Below are 22,112 nucleotides of genomic sequence, written 5' to 3' on the forward strand. Positions count from 1 at the left end.
CTTGTCACACAGAACAGTAGAAGGGCGAGCTGCTCTGTGAACACTCCCCCTCTCTGCCAGGGCATCCCTCCCCAAGACTCTCTGTGTCAGCTCGGTAGGTGCTATGTGACCTGCCTGGCAGAAGTCCAATTATGGATACCAAGGCCAGTTTTCCCTCCTGCAGGCACCCCCAAGCCAGATGTACATTCCTCCTGGACCCCTTCTCACCAGGATTGGAGAGCACAGGAATGCATTCTGTCTCCTCTCTCATGGCAAAGGAGGAAAAGCCTTAGTTCTTTCCACAGGACTCAGACAATTCTCTGTCCTTCTCCAGCACTAACCAATGTTCTGCCTATGTGGAGAGGTAGCTGACAGGGGCAGGGCAGGATTCACACTGCCTCCTTGTAAACCCCGAACTAGGTGTCTGGCGCCATGATTGATAGCTTTCTCTTTAGAGTGTGCAGTGCTTAGTACCTACAGGAAAATTCCCACTTAGCATCCTGGGAATAGATCTTCCAATAGTGAACAGATCTTTCACTACTCACAGAAATTTACCAGAGTTAAGAAGGGAAAAGAGGATCCTATGCCATACTTATTTCATTAAAAAAATCATATAAAATTTTTCTCAATGAAGAATAAAGAACCTACCCCTAGTCATATACACTGAGAGTTCATATATGGCTTATGTACATTTTTTAGATGTTATAACAAATATTTTCTATTTATAAGCTATGTTTTAAATAAAGAGAAGGTAAAACCTCTATAATTTCTAATACCGTCATGCACAACATAACGATGTTTCAGTCAACGACAGACTGCATATGCTACGGGGGTCTCACAAGACAACAATACCATATATTTACTGTACCTTTTGTGGGGGTTGGAAGAAGTAAAGCTAGAGCCAGACTTAGGTATGTTTAGATACACAAATACTCACCATTCTGTTACAGTCACCTACAGTATTCAGTATAGTAACATGCTGTACAGGTTGGGAGGAGCAATAGGCTAGATCATATATAAGCCCAGCTGTGTGGCAGGTGACACCATCTCACGTTGGGTAAATACACACTATGACGTTTGCATGACGAAATCACCTAACGATGCATTTCTCAGAACGTATCCCCATCATTAGGTTATGCGTAACTGTCATCGTGTCAGTGCAAGTGGTAAAAAGTCAGAATTTAAAAGAGTTTAAACTAAAAGCAGTTGTGTTTGAGTTGTGAAAATTATTATTTTATTTTTTTTGACACAGAGCCTTTGCTCTGTTGCCCAGGCTAGAGTGCAGTGGCGCGATCTCGGCTCGCTGCAACCTCCGTTTCCTGGGTTCCAGTGATTCTTGTACCTCAGCCACTCAAGTAGCTGGGACTATAGGCATGTGCCACCATATCCGGCTAATTTTTATATTTTTAGTAGATATGGGGTTTCACCATGTTGCCCAGGCTGGCCTCGAATGCCTGGCCTCAAGTGATCCACCCACCTTAGCCTCCCAAAATGCTGGGATGAAAATTATTTTTTAAAAAAATCGGATGCATTCCAGATACCGCAGTGGTTTTGTTAGCAGTAAATAATTTGTCAGGCTCACAGAGCAAGCAACTTAAGGCAGACCTGTTGTAACTGGTGCATTCATAATATGAAATGGCTCTTCTCCTAGACATAGGGTTATTATACTGAGTGCTGGAATTAATTTTTTAAATCCAAGAGTTTCCAGAGTAGAAATTAATTATGTTTATGAAAATAACATTTCAGGGTAAAACATGTATTGAAGTACTGAGTTTTGAAAAGTTTTGAGAAAGAAATATAATACCAGTCATAAAATTTCATCTGGGGCCCAAATTCCCAGAAAAGTAGTGAGTTAAGTTTTTTTTTTTCTTGAGATGGAGTCTCATTCTGTCACCCAGGCTGGAGTGCAGTGGTGCAACCATGGCTCACTGCAGACTGGCCCTTCCAGGCTTAAGTGATTCTCTCACCTCAGCCTCCCAAGGAGCTGGGACTACAGGGATGCACCACTTCACCTATATATTTTTTTTTTTCTAAATGTGTAGAGAGGAGGTCTTGCTATGTTGCCCAGGCTGGTCTTGAACTCCTGGGCTCAAGCGATCTGCCTGATTCGGCATCCTGAAGTGCTAGGATTACAGTTGTGAGCCACTGTGCCCAGTCTTAAATTTAAGTTTTGTTTTTTTTTTTTTCTTTTTTGGTGGCATTGGAGACAGGGTCTTGCTCTGTCACCCAGGCTGGAGTACAGTGGCACAATCTTGGCTTACTGCAACCACTGCCTCCTGGGTTCAAGTGATTCTCTCCTGGGTTCAAGTGCCTCAACCTCCTGTGTAGCTGGGATCACAGGTGTGAACCACCTCACCCAGTTAATTTTTGTTATTTTTAGTAGAGACGGGTTTCACCATGTTGGCCAGGCTGGCCTCAAACTCCTGGCCTCAAGTGATCCAACCACCTTGGCGTCCCAAAGTGCTGGGATTACAGGCGTGAGCCACTGCACCTGGCCAAATTAAACTCTATTTTGTTTTTTTGGTTTTTGTTTGTTTGTTTTTGAGACAGAGTCTTGCTCTGTCGCCCAGGCTGGAGTGCAGTAGCATGGTCTTGGCTCACTGCAACCTCCACCTCCCGGGTTCAAGTGATTCTCCTGCCTCAACCTCTTGAGTAGCTGGCATTACAGGTGCCTGCCACCACATCTGGCTGATTTTTGTATTTTTAGTAGAGACAGGGTTTCACCATGTTGGACAGGCTGGTCTTGAACTCCTGACCTCAGGTGATCCGCCTGCCTCGGCCTCCCAAAGTGCTTAGATTACAGGCATGAGCCACCGCGCCTGGCCGTAATTAAGCTTTACAATGTCTTCATCTGTAAAGAAGGAGAATAGTACTTGACCTACTTATTTCACCAAGTTGTTGTGCAGCTTCAAGAGAGAGGAAACTTTTTCACAGCTAAATGTTTAGGGCTTGGAACACAGAAGGAACACATTTTTACCGAATGAATGGAATCATATAACACATTCAAAAGGCCTTGATAAGTGGCAAAGCATTATGCAAACATTAGTCACTACCGTTATCCGTTATCATTTTTAACTGGTCTACTCTATTGGTGCCACTTGTGCCTTTCATAAGCTATGTCACTGCCAACACACTTCCGGTTAATTGTACCAGAAACTGCTGACTTCCTATTGGAAGAGTCCTCATATTTCCTGATAAAGGCAGTAAAGGGCTGCCAGCTTGCTGAAGAGAGAAGGAACATTTGTCATTAACACACCTAGGTGTCAAAAGGCTGCTCGTAGAGCTTAGAAACAGTTCCATGAAAGAATGTTAATCACCCCTTTGCAATTTCATTTGCCTATTTTCTCTCAATCCCTGTCACATATATTGCAAAGCCTCATTTAGTTTTTCTGAACCTGAATTACTATGAAACCCAAACAAATAGGGGTAAGTAAAGATAGACTTACAACTGAGATATTACCAATAATTTAATGTTTACTTCTTTGATGGTGAAGTCAACACACATTTGAAGGTGTATAATTTTGTCTTCAGTTCAGACCTCTCTCTTAGCTCTGGAAATGTTTTCTTAAAATGCAATGCATGTCTTGCTCTTGTTACCGTCTTATACTTTGGGTTACCATGACTTCAGCTCAGAAAATACAACACAACTGCATTCAAATCTAATCACAAAATAAAAAGAATATAACCAATTTCCAAAGTCTTCCTCCTAAAGGTGGACTTCCTTTTTGATCCAGTAGTTTACAATAAATTATCTCTCCTTCATTATGGTTTGTCCTCTTTCCTGGAGCATTCTCAGAAATTGCTATAACATCTTCCATCAAAAGCAAACAAACTCCTTCCCTTGCCCCAACATCACCCTCGGTTTCCTGCTCAATTACTCTAATCTTCTTTAAGCAAAACTCCCTGAGAAATGTCTAGATGGTCTCCACTTTCTCTTTTCCTGTCCTCATTTGAGCCCACTCTACTGAAACTGAAACAATTTTCTATTTTCCTTGACCTATGTGACACCCTTGATCACTCCTCCATTCCTTAGCCTCTTTGGCTGCTTCCTGTTATCTGAGCATCCCTGGAGTGTTAGTCCTCAATCTTCCCTTCCTTCTTGGCTATACTAGGTGGTCTCTTCCAGTTGTGACTCCCAAATTCATATTTCCAGCCCAGACTTCTTCCCTAAATTCAAGACTTGGACACCCAGCTGCCTGCTTGATGCTTCTCCTTTCGCATTTATTAAATCAGCTCAACCTTAAATTAAATGTCAGAGACCAAGCTCCTGATGACCTCACCTCTCTGTAAGCTTCCTTGTTTCGGCAAATGGCAGCCATTTTTTTCCAGTTCCTCAGGTTCACAATGCTGGAGCTCTCCTTTCTCTTATATCTCGCATTCAATCCAGCAGCAAAGCCTATTGAATCTACTTCTAAAATTTCACCTTCCTGTCGCTACTTGCTCCAAGCTACTCCCTTTTCTCGTTTGATTTATTCCATTGGCTTCTTACTGGTCTCACTGCTGTTATCCTTGCCCCCTTAGTATCTCTTCTCAGTACTAGAGCCAAAATGACCCATCTAAAATGAAAGCCAGGTCATTCCACTCAGCTCCATTCAACACAGAAGATAATTCAGTCCTAACAATGACCTGCAAGGTTCTCCGTTCTCTGGTACCCACACTGCTCTACCTCCCTACCCTCCTCTCCTACCCATCTTCGTCTTGCTGTCTGGGTTCTTGACAGCAAAGCACATTCTTGCCTCATAGCCTCTGCATTTGCTTCTCTTTCTGCCTGACATGTTCTCCCTCTGGCTATTATAGGCCTAGCTAGCTCCCTCACTTCCTTTAAGTTCTATTCTAATGTCACTTTTTCAGAGAAGCCTTCCCTAGGCATATTACATCCAAATTAAGTCTGTGCTTTCCACTCTATAAAATAATTATTCTTTCAAGCAGAAATTATTTATTTATTTATTTGTTTGTTTTTGAGACAGGGTCTCACTGTCACCCAGGATGGAGTGCAATGGCACGATCTTGGCTCACTGCAACCTCCACCTCCTAGGTTCAAACGATTCTTGTGCCTCAGCCTCCCAAGTAGCTGGGATTACAGGTGTGCACCACCACACCTGGCTAATTTTTGTATTTTTAGTAGAGACGGGGTTTTGCCATGTTGGCCAGGTCTCGGACTCCTGGCCTTGTAGGATCCCCTTGCCTCGGCCTCCCAAAGTACTGGGATTACAGGTGTGAGCCACTGCACCTGGCCTCAAGCAGAAATTTAAAATGTAAAAAATGTTTGGCACATAAGAACCTATCTCCCTGTCACCCTGACATTCATGCAAAAGTAGTTACTGGTCATCTACTGTGTGCAAGGCCTGGGTCACAAAGTGAGTAGGGATCAATCTTGCTTTTAATCAACGTTTATGGCATGAAAATTGCTTTTTCCATGGACAGAACCAGTAGTAAACTGGGACTGACAGGCTGATGGTGGGTCTCAGAACAGAGCAAGTAGATGACAGCTCCATCAACTCGATAACCCCTATTAAGCTCTGGAAAGCTTCTGGGAGTCTGCTGATATTATATAGCTAATCTAATAAAGAAACTTTTATGAATAGAGCCCTCCAGTCAGATTCTACCAGAGATGAAATTTTCTGCCATGTTCTAGCCCTGAAAAAAAAAAGAAAAAAAGACTTTTTCTCTGTTTCTCCCTTATGTTTGTCATAATACTTTCAACACTTCAGGGTATTCAGAAATTGACCAGAAAGAAACCAGCAAGAAATATGAAAGTTTCAGAGTGAAAGCTCAAGGAATAATGAAGTGCACTCCTTCTTCTGGATGATAGTGCTTCTAAAAGAAAATGAAAACAAACTTGAAGAGCAAACAAAACAGCTTCAAAGGCAAAAGAAAAAAGGGCATCCCAGCAAAGGAAGCCTTAGCCAATAGCCAGCAAACTCAGTGGCTCCTTGAGCAGAGACTGGGATGAAATGAGACCTGTCAAAGGATGGAGTCAAACAAATTCAGTGCAGTCAAGGGGTAACGCACCAAACACCTTGTATGCATATTTTCTTTCAGCAGTGACAGCCCCACAGTTGCTTCTTCTGTGGGCATTAACTGAACCCTGCCTGGAAAATCAGAAAATTAGAGCCTTTTGTTTCTTGTGAGTTACCCAGAGGCCGCAGGCCAGCATCTGATTACTTCTTCCTTCCCACCATTGGAGACAGAGGAACACTCCTCCTTCTCACCTCTTGAGTGAGTTTTGAGATACATACTCAGTCCTGTAACAACTGCATGGGATTTAGATTCTTCTCTGCAACCACACTGTTAGCTTCTCAAGTTCCCTGTCTGTGTCTATTTATTTCTAGTTCTAAAGTGTGAAAAAGTTATGCATGCACCCACTGACCCTTTTTATAAAAGGTCTCAGCTGAACTATTTCATTTGCAGGAAATGCTAGAGTCAAGAAAATGCTGCTTCCTGCCATTTCTCCATCTTTCTGAAGGGCAATCCTTCCAAAACTTCATGATCGTGACCTTCCCCTGTGCCTGTGGGGAGGATTTTTGGACAGATCAGTTATCACCTGCTGGGAAGGAAAAGCCAGGCCAACAGTTGTTTCTCTAACGACATCTGCACGTGTGACCCATGATTGCTGGAGTCAGCATTAATCAACCTACCAAGAGTGGGAGGAAGTAAACAACACATTTGGTTCCATCTAAGTCCACTGGCATGATATAAATTCTAACACTGTCTTCCCAAGCTTAAGGTTTTCCTTCCATTCCCTTTCCAAACTCCCTTCCCTTTCCCATTCCTCTCCAGTTCCCTCCCTCCCTCCCTCCCTCCCTCCCTTCCTTCCTTCCTCTCTTCCTCTCTTCCTCCCTCCCTCTTTCCCTCTTTCCCTCTTTCCCTTCCTTCCTTAACTCTAATTCTGGGACTGATATCACATAAAAGAAGTCCTCGGCTACTAAAGTAGGAGACTAGGAGAGAACTATAGGCTTATGATATTCCTGTTATTCATTTGTAGAGATAATATATAACCTGTATTCCCTAATATGACAGCTGTAGCCCTAAATGGCATTACACAATTGTTTATGAAATCCCTTTACAAGAAAAAAATAGAGCAGAGGAAAAAAATGAGCATTGCCTGTACAATCCAGCTCTCATTGTGCAGCTCCCAGGTTCCAGGGATGTTGCAGGGAATTTGAGTCAATTGGGATCATGCTGTTTATAGCAATATGGGCTGTTTTACTTGTTCTATCTCAAAGTCTGGATGCTATCAAACGTTTTTCAGGGCCACTAAAAAGCAGAACATTAATAACTAATTCAGAAAGGCAGTGATCAGCTTTTTATCATAACATGAATGGCTGAAAAAAACCTAGATTTTGCAAAGTAATGTTGTTCTTTGTAACATCTCTTTACAATATACATTATATTCCTTTCTTGCAAACTGAGGTTGTCATTTCCTTTACTTAAATTCATTTATTAACTGGAGCCCGACTGTTTCCTGCTTCTGACAGAAAAGATGTATTGGGCAGAGTCATTTATTCAATGATGTTTATTGAGACCCCACCATTTCTTCATTTTATCCTTGTGAAAAATATGAAAAAACAAGGTGCAGTTGAACAACCCTCTTGAACGATGCCAAGCTAAGAGGTCTCTAGTAGAAAGCTCACAGTTTTTTTTTCAATTCTACTTTATTCACCACTTCACTCAATACACTGATGGATGACTTCAAAGTTTTGTTGTTTTGAGGTAAGATTCTTAAAATGAGCACATTACATAGTTGAAAAGGATCACTGATATACTGAGTGGCAACTAAGTCTTAGAAAGGTCTTGATAGACTAGGATTATTGGATGAGTAACTTTATAAAAACTGCTTTATCTGGAAAAGGATAATGTAAATCCAGCGCTGCTGAGAAAGGAGGCATAGCTATTGACAAAGGCTGGGAAATTTTCATGAAGAAAAGCACAGTAAGAATGAATGACATGTTAATGTTGATCTGCCCAGAGCTGGGGAACCAGGATGCTGTACGGTCCACATCCCCCTTATCACATGGGATTGGCAAGGAGCTGGAGACATTTAATATAGTGAAGGGAAAATATCAAATTGTCTTCAGTCTTAAAAAACTCTTCCCAGCAAAAGGGAGCAGATGTATTCTTCGTTGTTTCAGAAGATATCATGAACTATGTAGGAGTTATAGGGAGGCTTATTTCAATTCAATATAAGGCAAAAGTTATATCAACTAGACCTTTTCCAATCATGGGGCTGCCTTACAAAGAGCGGGCCAGCTTTCCAGTCACAAGTTTAGGCAGAAACTTGTGGCTGTCTGTAAGGATGTATTAGAATGGGTGCCTGCATCAATTAAGAGATGGGACTACATACATTTTCTGGCCCCTTCTCATCTTAAAATTCTCTGCTTTTCTTTAACAGTACAGTTGGTCATCTGTATTCTCAGTTCTGCATTCTTCTGACTGCACAGAAGAATCTTCTAGCTATTAATGCACACAGACAAAAGCAAGTTATCACAAATTTTGTGATCCTGCATTCAAACCTCATTAAAATAGAGGCCCATACAGAAAGGAGGTCATATCATTTCACAATGCTTTACATGAAGCAATTGTTTACTATCTCTGATTTGTAAAGAATGAAAAATTGGATGTCAGGAGCAAAGGATTTTCTTCAAATACAATGTTTATCCATGCTACTTTAGAGGTTTAATTCTCTACTGAAGTTGCATTTACATAAGGTATTAGATATTCTTAATAGGATTTTTCAAGGAACTCAAAACATTGCATTGGAGCATTTGGGGCTTTGGAATTTCTAGAATGTGCCACGTCTGCTAGTTCCCAGTTTGCAGAGACAATGTGGGGTGTTCATCAACACTGTGGTTCACGCGACAGCTGTGAAGCTAGGCTGCTGGCATTGGAATCCTGGTTCTGTACCTTGCAATTTTTGTGGCCGTGGGCAAGCCACATAAATGCTCCATGCCTCAGTTTCCTCCTTATAAAGTTGTACTAATCAGTGCTGGCTCTGACGATGATGCTGATGAATCACCAGGTCTAAGCTAGACAGATGATACGCTATTGTTCCAGGCAGTATATTTCCCTAAAAAACTGGAGACCATCTCAATTTGTGTCCAATCTGATCTGTCGTAGAGCCCTGTGGTTTTATGATGCCTATAGCCTTACATAAAGTAATTTGTAAGGCTTACATAAGTAATTTACAGAGTGTTTATTTTAGAGGTATTAAAAAATGACTACGGAAGAGTGAGGCATTGCCCTCACATAGCCAACATACACTTTACCAAAAAAGAAGCAAACATTTAAAAATGAAATATAATGAAATATTTTGAAATACACTAACTCATAAACATCCTTTAATTTTTAAAAGTATTTAAGTATGGATATCATCCATAATTCCTTTTCCAAAGAGCACCAGTGTTAACTAGGTTATAACATGAATAGGAGCTTCTTGGACAGTGTTTGCTTTCATAAAAACTATGATTTCCAAGTCAGTGAAGAGGTATTAGTTTGGGCTTACAAGCTGGAAAACAGAAACAGTTTTGCAAGGTGTAGCTAAATATGAGATTTACTTTAAAATGCATTTACTCCCAGATGCAGTTGAGAAAGCATAATGTAGAAGAAAACTAGAAGTAATCTCAAAATAATAACAATAATTTCTAAAACAACCCAAACATATAGTTTCATAGTTTGTAAAACACTTCGAAAAAATACCATTTTATTTGTGCCTCACAACAATGATGTGGGGTGGGCATTAACCTCACTCTAGGAAGAGAAAACTAAGGCTCTGCATAGCTAAGAAGCGTGTCCAAGGTTACAGAGGAAATAGACATCAGAGATGGGATTTTTCACCATGATCTCATTTCTTCAAACCTGGCATTCTAACAAAGCTCATCAAATTAAGTATGAAAAAATGAAATCAATACTCATCTGATATAGCAATTTTCCATCAGACAATCTCAGAATTCCAAAGTCAGAGTGGATTTATTCAGGTGCCCATTACTGCTATTTCTGCCTGCTTAGAAACCAGCCCCTCTTCTAGCAGCAGCAGCCTGGCTGTTCATGGGAGGAGGTGCCTCCTTACTCCTCAGTCCACATTGTTCACATGGAGCTAAAACCACCCCTGGTGTGGGACCTCTGTCTTGCTAATCAATCTGTCTCTTTCTCTCTCTCTCTCTCTCTCTGTCTCTCTCTCTCACATATACACACCCCTTTGTAATTAGCTCAGGGAAGGACACTTGATCCAAACCAGGCTCACTGGAACTGATGGAACGTAATACTGAGACTTTTTCTTTTTTGAGACAGAGTCTTGCTCTGTTTCCCAGGCTGGAGTGCAGTGGTGCTATCTTGCTCACTGTGAACTCCGCCTCCTGGGTTCAAGCAGTTCTCATGCCTCAGCCTCCCGAGTAGCTGGGATTATAGACACCTGTCACCATGCCCAGATAATCTTTGCATTTTTAGCAGAGATGGGGTTTTGCCATGTTGCCCAGCCTGGTCTTGAACTCCTGGCCTCAAGTGATCCACCAGCCTCAGCCTCCCAAATTGCTGAGATTACAGGCATAAGCCACCATGCCTGGCCTGGGACTTTTTTTTTTTTTTTTTGACACTCTTGGAAAGATAGGTTCTCTTTCTTGTAACTTCAAGTTAAACAGCAATTTGGCTTGAATCTCTCCACACGTAGAGGGAGGCTCTTTGGGAAAAGAGCCAACACAGAGGACAGCAGAGCCAAGAGAAGGAGAGCCAGAGAGCAATGCAGCAAAACAGCACCTGGATCCAGGACTCCTGCCCTTTTCTGCTTAAGCCATCTTGAGTTGGATTTTTTGTTACTTACATGCATCTGGAAAAGTCCTTGCTGATAAATTACTTTAGGCCTATACACACAGAATTAACCAAGACAGGGCCACACAAACAGCCCTATTTCTACTAGATGTTAAAAAACCTTCTTTTTATTTTTTTACCACTGGAAAAAGAAAGGGAAGAAGGAGAAGGAGAATAAGAATCAGAGAATTCTCCTACCCTTGCAAATTTAGCAAGGGCAGATTATAACAGCCAAAACTGACCTGTGGACCCAAGAACTGGACTGCATGTAATAAGAAACATTCTGAAAATTTAACAAGTGGAAAAATAACCTGCTGGGCCTCTTTGTGAACAAGCTGCTCAATGTCAACAAGCCCAAGGCGCTACTAAATATCACAAGGTCAATTCCACTGAAATAGGGTTTTTATATATTGTCAGATTTTTTTGTTTAGTTTTTTTGAAAACAGAATATTTTCTATTGATATCTTCTTTTTCTTTTTTTAAATCCATGGTCTGGTTTTAACTGCAAACAGTACCCTTGGTTAAGCACCAGCACATGGAGACAAGGTGGAGACGTTAGAGCTTCTCTAGCAAAATGACTGGAGGTGTTTAGGGCTGACGGGTCTATCAGAATCAACTCTGGCTAATTTGCCTTCTTGATGACCTTGACAGGGAAGAAAATAATCTAGACCTGTAAGATGAGTATCAAAGCCTGAAAAAGAATCCATCTGAGTGATTCTCCCACTTCTTCCAATTATTTGTTTTAAGACTATAGTACAGTATTCACAAGACACTAATCATATTGACATTAGTGTTACCCAAAAGACACTTAATCATATTGGAATTTCTAATCCCAAAGTTGTCTCAGATAGAGCAGGGTGTATTTGCTAAAAGAAAATTAACTGACCATATTAATAAAAAAGGTGTACAATACATCAGGTTTAAATTCCAAGTATGGAAGCACTATTTTCCACTTTTGTGTTGGTCATAGCTGGCTAGTGGCCTAGAGTTCTTGGCTTGAAATAGGGCACAGATATCATCAACATTCCAGATGATCTCTGAAGCTGGGGTGTCAGCTTGTCAACTTGACGAGCTGTCAAATCGGAAGCTCCTGATGGAAGAGCTTATTGAGTGCACTCTTGACCTTCTTTTTTGGTTATGTATGATCTGTCTGTGCTTAAGTATTAAGAGTTGCTCTTTAGACCTTCATGGAAGGAAATGTTGAAATCATGGACAAGCTGAGCCTTTCTGAGTAGTGGCTATGTGATGAAAATCTAAATTAAATACTAGGCATTAACTTACGGACGTTAAACAAAAAATCTGATGTGACACAGTAATAGGAAAACTTGTTTAGTTTGGGGAAAAAAAACACTCTCTTTTCTTTGAGACAGAGTCTCCCTCTGTCACTCAGGCTGGAGTGCAGTGGCACCATCTCAGCTCACTGCAACCTCTGCCTCCAGGGTTCAAGCAATTCTCCTGTCTCAGCTCTCCTGTCTCAGCTGGGACTACAGGCATCCGCCATCATGCCCAGCTAACTTTTGAGTCTTTAGTAGAGACGGGGTTTCGCCATGTTGTCCAGGCTGGTCTCAAACTCCTGGCCTCAAGTGCTCCGCCCGCTTTGGCCTCCCAAAGTGCTGGGATTACAGGCGTGAGCCACGGTGCCTGGCCAAAAAAGCCACTTTCCAAAATGCTGTTCCTTTCTTGGTTGTGCTATTTTCTGAAAACTGATTCTGTAAATTCCAGTAATGCCAGAGCAGTGGGTAGAATTTCTGGGAACAACAGGCCTATTCTCTCAGGAAAAGTATATAAGAGGAGAAGTTACTGTCCTACTTCTTTCCCAGACATGGCAAAGTGTTTGCCTCATGGCTTTCTGGGATATCCATGCTTTTTAAGCTAACAGTTCTGTGCACAATATATTTCAATAAAGTTCCAAATTTCACTTAAAGAAAAAAAAGCCCTCTCACTTGATATTTTATCTAACAATGTTACAATAATAACGTGTTATTACCATATGATATTTTTTGTTACAATTTTGTAACCTGAATTGGTAGAGAAAGATGGCATCCATTCTCTGCTTTCCCTGGCTTTGACATCATTCTACCCAGATCCCTCTGCATTGTGATATATGCTCCTTGGCAGATGATGTGTTTACACAATTAAAATAATAAAAGAAAAATGCAAATTCCATTCTCAATCTACATGCTAAATATGGGTAACACTGGAACAAAAGATGGTCTTTATAGAATGCTACAACCACCGGAGCACTTGCCCTTCAACTCTCTTTGTCATTAATTGGCCTACAATGAGCAGGGACCTTTGAATTAGGGACTGACAGGTGATGTGTCTGAACCGATAGTCATATCTGTCTATATAGTGCTTTACAGTTTAGAATATGCTTTCATATAAATTATCTGATACATACAGGCCTGAGAAGCAGACATTATCCACATTTTAAAGACAAAAAAATTGAAATTCAGAGTCACCACATAACTCGGTCCAGGTCACACAGCCAGAAAGAAACCAAATCAGAATTCCAACTGAAGAAGCCACTAAGAAAACAGCATCGACTCTTTGGAGAAACACCACAAGCAAGAACTTGTTTGTAGACAGAGTTAACCTCACACCTACCTACAAAGCTTTTCACAAACATGGGAGACAGGCAGCGTTCTGACACACTGTGCAGGGTCTCTGCTGAAGGATCAACAAATAACCAGTGCAGTTTTGCATTTAAGGATTTCATGGTGTTAACCACGAGCTGATTCAATCAGTTTCCACTAAACTACTGTGATTTTCTCTTCTGCTTGCTGTGCCCACATAAATGGAATCTATTATGGCACACGAGAAATTAGTATTTGTTGAACTGTTTTTAAAATATTTTATATCATTTTAATACAGAGGCAGGCACAGGGCATCAGGGACTATAGAAGAACAAGGATAGGGTTAGGCAGGCCAGGGCTTGAGTCCCAGCTCTACCATTTACCAGCTGTGAGGCCAAGCACTCACCCTGTTTGGCAGATGTGCACATAGGCTCTTGTGAGGATTAAATAAGATACTGCATGTGCAATCCCAGGCATGAACCTGGTCACAGCAGTGCTTCTGTATGGCTCAGCTTCTACTTCCCTTCCTTTAATAATATCAAAACAACAAACCTTGGAAGAACTAAAATGTAATATACAAAATGCTTTCAAATAGAGAAGTAATTGACCTAGTTGTACTTATTAATACTATTTAGATTGAGAAATATTAAGCTTGCAACTGAATTAATTTTCTAATAATTTAGAAAAAGTGTCTTTAGTGCCCCAGGTAATACTGTTTTTTTTTTTTTAAATCTTAGACAAGAGCATTCAAAACATAAAGATTTTATATTACACACTATTCTCACTAATATTTAAGCTAAAGTTTATGCAAAGATATGCATTTCTTTTACTGTTGAGAAGCCTTTGTTTTGTGAAAATACAAGTACTATTTCATTTTCTAATATGTATTTCTGTAAATGGAAGCCTTCTATAAATGGCTTAACTTGCAGCATTGGAAAACTTTTTTTTTTTTTTTTTGCATGAGTTTGGAGAATGTGGCCTTAACCTTATTCATTCCATCACTCTCTTATTGTTCATTTTAAGGGTACTTAGACTTCTAAATATCATTCAAGAAAACTTCTGAAGACTGCAATTAGGTCCTAAATACTGAAAATATTTTCCTCCTTCTGATATATTTTCCATTTACTATCTCATTTCCACATAACTCAGAATTAAAAGCTGATCTGCCATGTGCTGTACACACATTAATAGTGTGTAGGACACCTTGTTTGTGCTAAAATGAGATAACAGATGTCAAAGAACTTTGAGAATTTAAAATCACTATGCACATTAAGGTATAATTATACAAATGTGAATGCAACATTTATTTATTAGGGGTATGGAAATTGGGGAGTGTTTCAGAACTTTTGGGCTAATGAGTCCAGTTTAGAATTACAGGCTGGAGAAGCTATGTTTTCAACATGATAGGAAACCCATCGTTCAGATGTATTTATATCATTACACTCAGTTCATGCTGAACTCAAATTTTGTTTCTTGCATATTCATTTAAAATAATTTGATGCCAGAGTACTGCTTATATCAGAATAATAGCAAACAATACTCATAATATTTGCAAATCCCCTGTATCCCAAGACAGGTATTTTAAATATTGTTTCAAATTGAAAAAATCAATTAAACACCATTCTAGTGTTTTATTTTAAATATCTGCCAACAAATTTAACAGGTAAAATGGACATTAAATTTATCTCAATTTAAATTTAAGCATTGGTTTTCCAAGTTAAGCAAAGCACCTCCAAACATCTGGTAAGCAGACCTCAAGAAGGCAAAACTCCTAATGAATTATTGCGGCCACCAAGAACTTAAGGTTTCTGGCCCAGGGCTAGAATTCCAAATCACTCTAATGGTAGCTCAGCTAAACTTGAAGTAGAGGGGTTTCTAAGAACATAAATCTGTCCAGGTGATTTTCTCTCAACTGCATTCTCATTTCTTTTAGTAGGTAAGAAAGAAAGCCTGAAGGTGGACTTTTGCATTTTAGTGGGAAATGGACTGGTTAGGCAAGCATTAACCAAGCTACAGTAAGCTTCTTGGGAGAAGCACCTTGGGAAAGAACTGGAGGAATGGAGCTCCAGGTTGGAAGGAGGTATAACTGGCTGCTTGCTTGCAAAAATTTTAATTGCTAATTCAAGTCTTTAGGAAGACCCAACTCGATTGTCTAAACACATAACTTCAGGGGAAAAAGTATGCTCTAGAGAGATATGACAGGTTTTTAAAAAAGTATATAAATTTCAAAAAGTATTACAGCAAATGACCAAAAATAAGGTAGAATAAGAAAAAAACAAACATCAATTGAGTAGTTGAGTGGTGAAAAGTCACATAAATTGAATTATTCAACAACAAGATGACAGAGTATTTCATATTTTGACAGGTTAAAGCAGTATTTTTAAGAGGTATGCATTCATTGCTCCGTGGGTTTTGGCCTTCCATACTAGCGATCGTGCTCAAAACTGCAATTAACACCACCCAGAGAGTTGCAGTTCCAGAATCCCTTTTTCTCATTGATCAGATTCCTGTGGTGTCATCTCCTATTTTCTCTGCAGCAGAAGTGCTGTATTGAACAGCAGGCTTTTAGAAAGCTTCTAATAAGCTCCCGATGGCTGATGGAGCCTGTGTTTCTAGCAGTCACTCGATCATCGTTAGTACTCCACATGAGGGGAATGCATGCGTGCACAGGTGCTCTAGTTCACTATGTCCCATCAGCCTGCTTATCTCACTCTGTTTTCTGCTTTTAGGCTTTTCTCACCTGGCCAGATAAAAGCCCATTCCATTTTCTCAAGGCAAGACAATTCTCATAAGGGATGCATTTCTGATTGGAGTGACCCATTAAAAGATTTGTGCTATTTGGTACTACTGCCCCTGCTTTCGAAAACCTCAGGCAGCATGTAAGGGTGCAGTCTTGCTAGGCCACCTCTGAGTGTTTACACATAGGTGGAAGGGTAAGTAGTTTTTTTAAAAAACCCTGCAGTATATGGAGAAATTTCATAAATTATGTGAGCAGCTGAGAGAGGTAATTCTGCTATACTGCGGTTGACACAGTCAATAATAGCTAATGCTCATTAAAGAACTATTCTCCCTTACCCGGGGAAGAAATGGGCTCAGAAAAGACCCAGTTCATATTAATACATAAAGACAACATGGCTCAAAGTTAAAACAAACCACATCTCTGAAATGCTGTCATTAGAGAAATTTAACCACATATGTGACTCGAAAATATAACAAGTAACAGGAAATAAATGAAAAGTTTGGGGGGAAAAAAGCTTTCAGATGCCCTATTTAAAAGAGCACCAGTGAAAACAGTAATAAAAATTAAAAGACAATACCTAGCAACAGAGAAAGAGAAAATTATTCTTATTTCTCCTATATTTTCCATCTCCTTTCAATAAAAGAGTCTCCATAATCCCAACATTGCCATTTCCTGCACAAAGAACCCAGAGAATAATTCAAAATTAAAGGAGCTGAAAGAAGACACAGTATCACAGGCCTTCTCTCCCCAAGGCATCTGCAGGCAGAATAGCCATGGTTTCCAGAACATTCTCATCACATTTGTCTCTCGTGAGCTGCAGCATACAATGTTTACCAGAGGCTTTAAAAACAAAATCTCACTAAACAGTTGAGAAAAATATTTAACAACCAAGGCAAAGCAATTACAGTCAAATTTTCACCTCGAGATTCCCATCTTAGGTGTGGGAGGCAGAGAGAAGACTCCTGCACATCAGTCTGAACCTAGAATGAGGATGAAAAGAGTTGATTCTGCCAATAGTTGACAACAAATCCATATTTTTGAATCTCAGGGTGAAATGCGGAGCTACCCGTCCATCTGAATGTACATTAAGAACAGCGCCACTGTTCGGTTAAGGCTGACTCAAGTTTCTAAGCAGCAATCCGAGGACAGGCTAGACATGAACATCCCTACTAAAAACATGGAAAGGTCTGAACGTGACAGATCTCCCTTTTCAATTACTTGTGCTAGAAAGCATCATCATTTTCAACTAGTCAAGGTGACAATATGAGACAACGCAACTAGTCCCAGTAGAGCATTTCTGTATGAATGTATAGACTTGGGAGGAAATTAACCACATCACACAGGGTTAATCCTTCCCCCCAAACTTCTGCCCCATTATCCAACCAATTTACATTTTGTAATCTAGACTTTTATTACTCATTTTCATTATGATTTGACTTTGACACTATATTATTCCCTTCAGGGCAAAGACTTTCTGGGTGCAATGAGATCAGACATAATTTCTTCAGCAGGAATGCATAACAAGGACATGTGTACACATTCCATTCCCAGACATTTCTGTCTTGGTCTAGTTCAGATGAGCAAGGAATGAAAGGCGGGGCATAACATGGTATAAATTCTAGTTAGGCACGGACAATAAGCATCCATAGGAAGCTACTGTTCACTATTAAAAGGCATTACCTGATATGGTTGAAAAATATCACAAAGGCTTATAACACCTTACCTGAGCCATCTGCCTCTCCAGTTTTGATCGGGGAATATCATCAAAGTAGTTTTCATTTCTTCTCCTCCTTGCATCGCCCTGCATGATAATGTGAGGAACGTCTAGGGAGCCACCAGTGGTGTAAGTGCTTTGGCTAAGTGATGGAGACAACTGAGGAGGAGTGTGATTACCACTGGGTTCCTGAATGGAAATACATCATGAAATAAATACCATGTTCTGTGGCTAGCCTTTGGTTTCAAAATTGTGAAATACTGACAAGACAAACTGTGGGGGTGGGGAGTCGCTTTTGAAGCAACAGCCAAGGAATGAATGACATTCCACCACTTTATTAATGGCATGATCTAGTCAATACGTTTTTCCCCTAAGTATTTCAGGTCAAAGGTCTGAAATATCAAGAGTCAGGTTCTGTTTTCCTAAAGCAGCAGCATGGATGGTCTCAGGAGGGAGGCACACCTATGTTGGGCACCTCTGACACTACTGCATGTGTTTACAGGGGAGGAACTGGGCCCTCATGTGGGCAGAGCGTCCTCACCATGGTAGATGCCATGATGAGAAAGCTAAAATGAGACCCAATGGGTCTTGATCCTTCATCAAAGAATGGTCTGACAACAGGGTTGGGAAGAGGACACAGTACGGCAACACAGCATGTCACACGCACAGACTGCAGAGCAGTGCATGCTACGACAGAGGATGCTTTTCCAAGGCAAAGACAACTCCATCCAAGGGAAACGGGTTAGGAGGAAGATAGGGGGCATAGACAGCTCAGCTCTACTATTTGCAAGTAGAATGAGGATTGGGATCATGGTGTTTCTCCAGATCCCTTCTCCTCCGGATATTCTGGACCTTCTATGATAGATTTAGGTCCTATACTTTTTCTTGGAAATCTCTGTCTTTGATCTTTTTTTGTTTCCCTAAATCTCTTCCAGAGAGCCAGAATGAGAGGTTCAGAAGGGGAAGGAAAAAGAGCAGGGTAAGTAGCAGGAAATGACTCCTCTAAAGAGTCATTTTAGGGTGACTACACTGATGGTGCTTATATCTTTCTCTCCTTCCATGTAGCAAAATGAAGGCAAAACAAAAATCATTTTTTTTTCTAATTTATTTGAGGCTCCTCTTTCTAAGGGGTGAAATTTCTATTTGTACTTTTATGACTCCCAAAACTCTCAAGTAGCCTCCAAATATCCCAGTGTACCCTAATGCCCCCAGTAATTAATTAAACCAGTATTCATGTAGTCCCTACCCATCCCACTCCAGTCTCTCTCAGGAGGCTAAGCTTGTCCTCCTGGAGCCAATTCTGTTGCATCCCCTGAAATCCTTGCGCATTTTCCTCTCCAAAGCTGAATCAACTCCAAATCCTAACAGCTCCTTTCCTGTCCCACCCTCTGTTATCCTGACAGTGGCTATGCTGTTTGCTGAAGTTTATTGATAAGAGGCAGGCCACTGCATTTCATCACGACGGTTACGTCCGGGTGCCGTGCTTGTGTTCATCTCTTCAGAAAAGAAATCAGAAGCAAGCAAGTGCAGGACAAAATAAGAGAGCATAGTGGGCACCCCACAGCTTTCAGGGAGATCTCAGCTTTTAGACGAATTTTAGAAAAGTTCTTGTAGGACTCATGAACACCAGTGACTGCCGGCCACTTCTTGCCACTGCCATTTTGCCTGGAAATCATCTTTCTCACTTCCTCTCTGCCCTTTCCTCCCTCCCTTCCTCCACTTCCTCTTTATTTCTCTCTCCCTTATACAGGTTCTCTCTAGTTTCCTACCTCATAATTTTTTTTTTTTTTTTTTTTGAGATGGAGTTTCACTCTGTTGCCCAGGCTGGAGTGCAGTGGTGCGATCTCGGCCCACTGCAACCTCTGCCTCCCGGGTTCAAGCGATTCTCCTGCCTCAGCCTCCCGAGTAACTGGGATTACAGGTGCCCACCACCATGCCCGGCTAATTTTTTGTATTTTTAGTAGAGTCGGGGTTTCACTGTGTTAGCCAGGATGGTCTAGATCTCCTGACCTCATGATCCGCCCACCTCTGCCTTCCAAAGTGCTGGGGTCACAGGCATGAGCCACTGCGCCCGGCCCCTACCTCATAATTCTAAAGTGTAGTTGAATAAAAGAAATACAATTTATTAAGTAAGGTTTAAATTCTCTATTCTGAATTTTTGAAGTGAGTAAAGCTGGACAAATTTTACTTCTTGAAAAACAGAAGACCCTAAGGTTAATTTTAAATTGATCTTTACTTAACTGTGGTCCTTGATCGATTTTCTTTCTGTGGGTTTGAGGAGTCTGACAGAAAACTCATTTCCGCTCTCTTGGCGTAGATGGGGTGTGGGATGGGAGGTGAGGGAGTGGTTCTTTAAACGTAGTGGTTTGTCAGGCTGAATTCCATTACAGATGGATATCTAAATCTCAAAAATATATATTTAACCAATCTAGAAAAACAAATCTTGTTGTTTTGATTGTGTCAAACAATCAAAGACAGATTGTTTTTTACACAGATATGGTAAACTTCATAGAAAAGAGCCAGCACTTCCTGATCTATTGCTTCAGTTGTATAAAGTGCACGTTTATAAAACCTATAAAACTACATAAAATAATTCTTTTATTTTCTTACTCTGTTGCCCAGGCTGGAGTGCAGTGGTGTGATCTCTGCTCACTGCAATGCTCCGCCTTCTGGGTTCAAGCGATTTTCATGTCTCAGCCTCCGGAGTAGCTGGGACTACAGACGGGCACAACCACACCTGGCTAAATTTTTTCTGTTTTCAGTAGAGGCAGGGTCTCACCATGTTGGCCAGGCTGGTCGCAAACAAATAGTTCTTAAGGGCAGAGAACCAAATGAATGTGCTTGGCACTTACCCTGAGGGTGATGGACCGAGGGGGCTTCTGTGGGGGATCGTCGTGCAGCCTGTCTCCCAGAGATGCCAAAATACGTTTCCTGTGGCCAATCAAATTGATTTTTAAAACCTGAAACAACATATATTTGGGTTAAATATTTCACTGGAGAACAAATAATTTTTATATGTCCTAAAACATGTGGGGTGAAAAAAGATTTGTGCAAAGTTACTCCTGCACCATGAGATGTCGTGTCACATCAGTGTGACCGCTGAAGTCCAGAAAGATTGCAGTAGCATCTGGAAAGCCTGGAGTGGCTAAGTATCAGGGGCACAAAGAGAAGGGAGAATGGTTCTCCTTCCACTCACGCTGCCTGAGAGTCTCATTCCCAATGCAGCAGCCTCAAGAGAAACCAGCTCTTCTTATAAGCAGCCGAAACCTCACAGGATAAAATCTGAGTCTGGACTTGGCTTCAGGGTAATGGGGACAGGCTGCCCTCTGTCTCTTTCCCTCCATCCAGGATATGCAGTCATGCCAGCCTCCTCTAGGTATTAGAAGCTCCACATTCATTCTCACCTTGGGGCCTCTACCCCTGCTCAACCACCTGCCTGGAATGCCCCCTCTCCCCTGTGAGATTTTCAAATAACCAGTGACTTCTCATGGTTCTGGACACTGTGCTGCTGATGTCTCCTCAGAAAGGTCTTCCCCCACCTCCCTATTGAAGAAGCCATGCCCTCAACCCCTGACATGCTCTCCACGATGATCCATCCTCATTTTATCACGCTCTAAAAGCACTTTCTTTACAGGCATAGTGTTTGTGTTTTGTTCCACCCTCTCCAGGTAAGCTCCCTGAGAGCAGGGCACTGGCATATGTAGAGCACTATTATTTCCCAAAAGCATAAAAGGATGACTAAAAAAAAATAAGGGATTAATGAATATGAAAGAATGAATGGTAATAGAGATGAGAGTTGCAAAATTAGAGTCATCTTGCATAAGGATACAGTTAGAATGAAGGACTGTCTATTGGGGTAGACTCAGAGCCTCCCCAGGATGGTATTTTGAATCTGACCATGCTGCAAAGGGCACATGGTAGAAGAGCTCTCAAAGGGAACTGAGAATTGCAGCGCCTCAATCCTCAGCCCCATTCCCGGTGCTTTACCAGGGCCACACCCCTTTCAATCTTCCCAACTTCTCTATCTGGAAGGAGTTCTCACTTGACAGATGAAGAAACTGTGGTTCCGAGTGGTTAAGTCACCTACCCAAGAGCCAGCATGTCGTGGCTCTGGGATTTGAATCAGATTTGCTGGATTCCAAAGCATGTTTTACTCCAAAGTATACGTCACAAAATTTGGGCATTTCTCCAAATGTTGCCAGCTTCTTAAAAATACATTGTATATTCGTCCATTCATAAAAATGTGTTTACCTCTTCCCTACCTATGTGTAGTCCCAAGATATAATAATCTTGTTGGGTAACT

General features: G+C 41.0%; 1 protein-coding gene across 22 annotated transcripts in view; it reads right to left on the minus strand.

Moving 5' to 3' along the window:
- Positions 1–22,112, minus strand: part of ANKS1B (ankyrin repeat and sterile alpha motif domain containing 1B) — a 1,252,139-nt gene that overhangs the window by 75,804 nt on the left and 1,154,223 nt on the right. For 17 of the 22 annotated variants that reach the window (XM_001150610.7, XM_009426057.4, XM_024348224.3 and 14 more), the window contains 2 exons: positions 20,662–20,769; positions 17,819–17,998 (listed from right to left, as the gene is read on the minus strand). In XM_001150610.7, coding sequence (XP_001150610.1) covers positions 17,819–17,998; positions 20,662–20,769 — 288 coding nt within the window. The remainder of the gene's footprint in view (positions 1–17,818; positions 17,999–20,661; positions 20,770–22,112) is intronic. The other 5 variants (XM_009426070.4, XM_063787003.1, XM_063786999.1 and 2 more) reach the window with 2 other exon arrangements.

The sequence above is a fragment of the Pan troglodytes genome, chromosome 10 (assembly GCF_028858775.2).
Source record: "Pan troglodytes isolate AG18354 chromosome 10, NHGRI_mPanTro3-v2.0_pri, whole genome shotgun sequence".
Classification (NCBI taxonomy): domain Eukaryota; kingdom Metazoa; phylum Chordata; class Mammalia; order Primates; family Hominidae; genus Pan; species Pan troglodytes.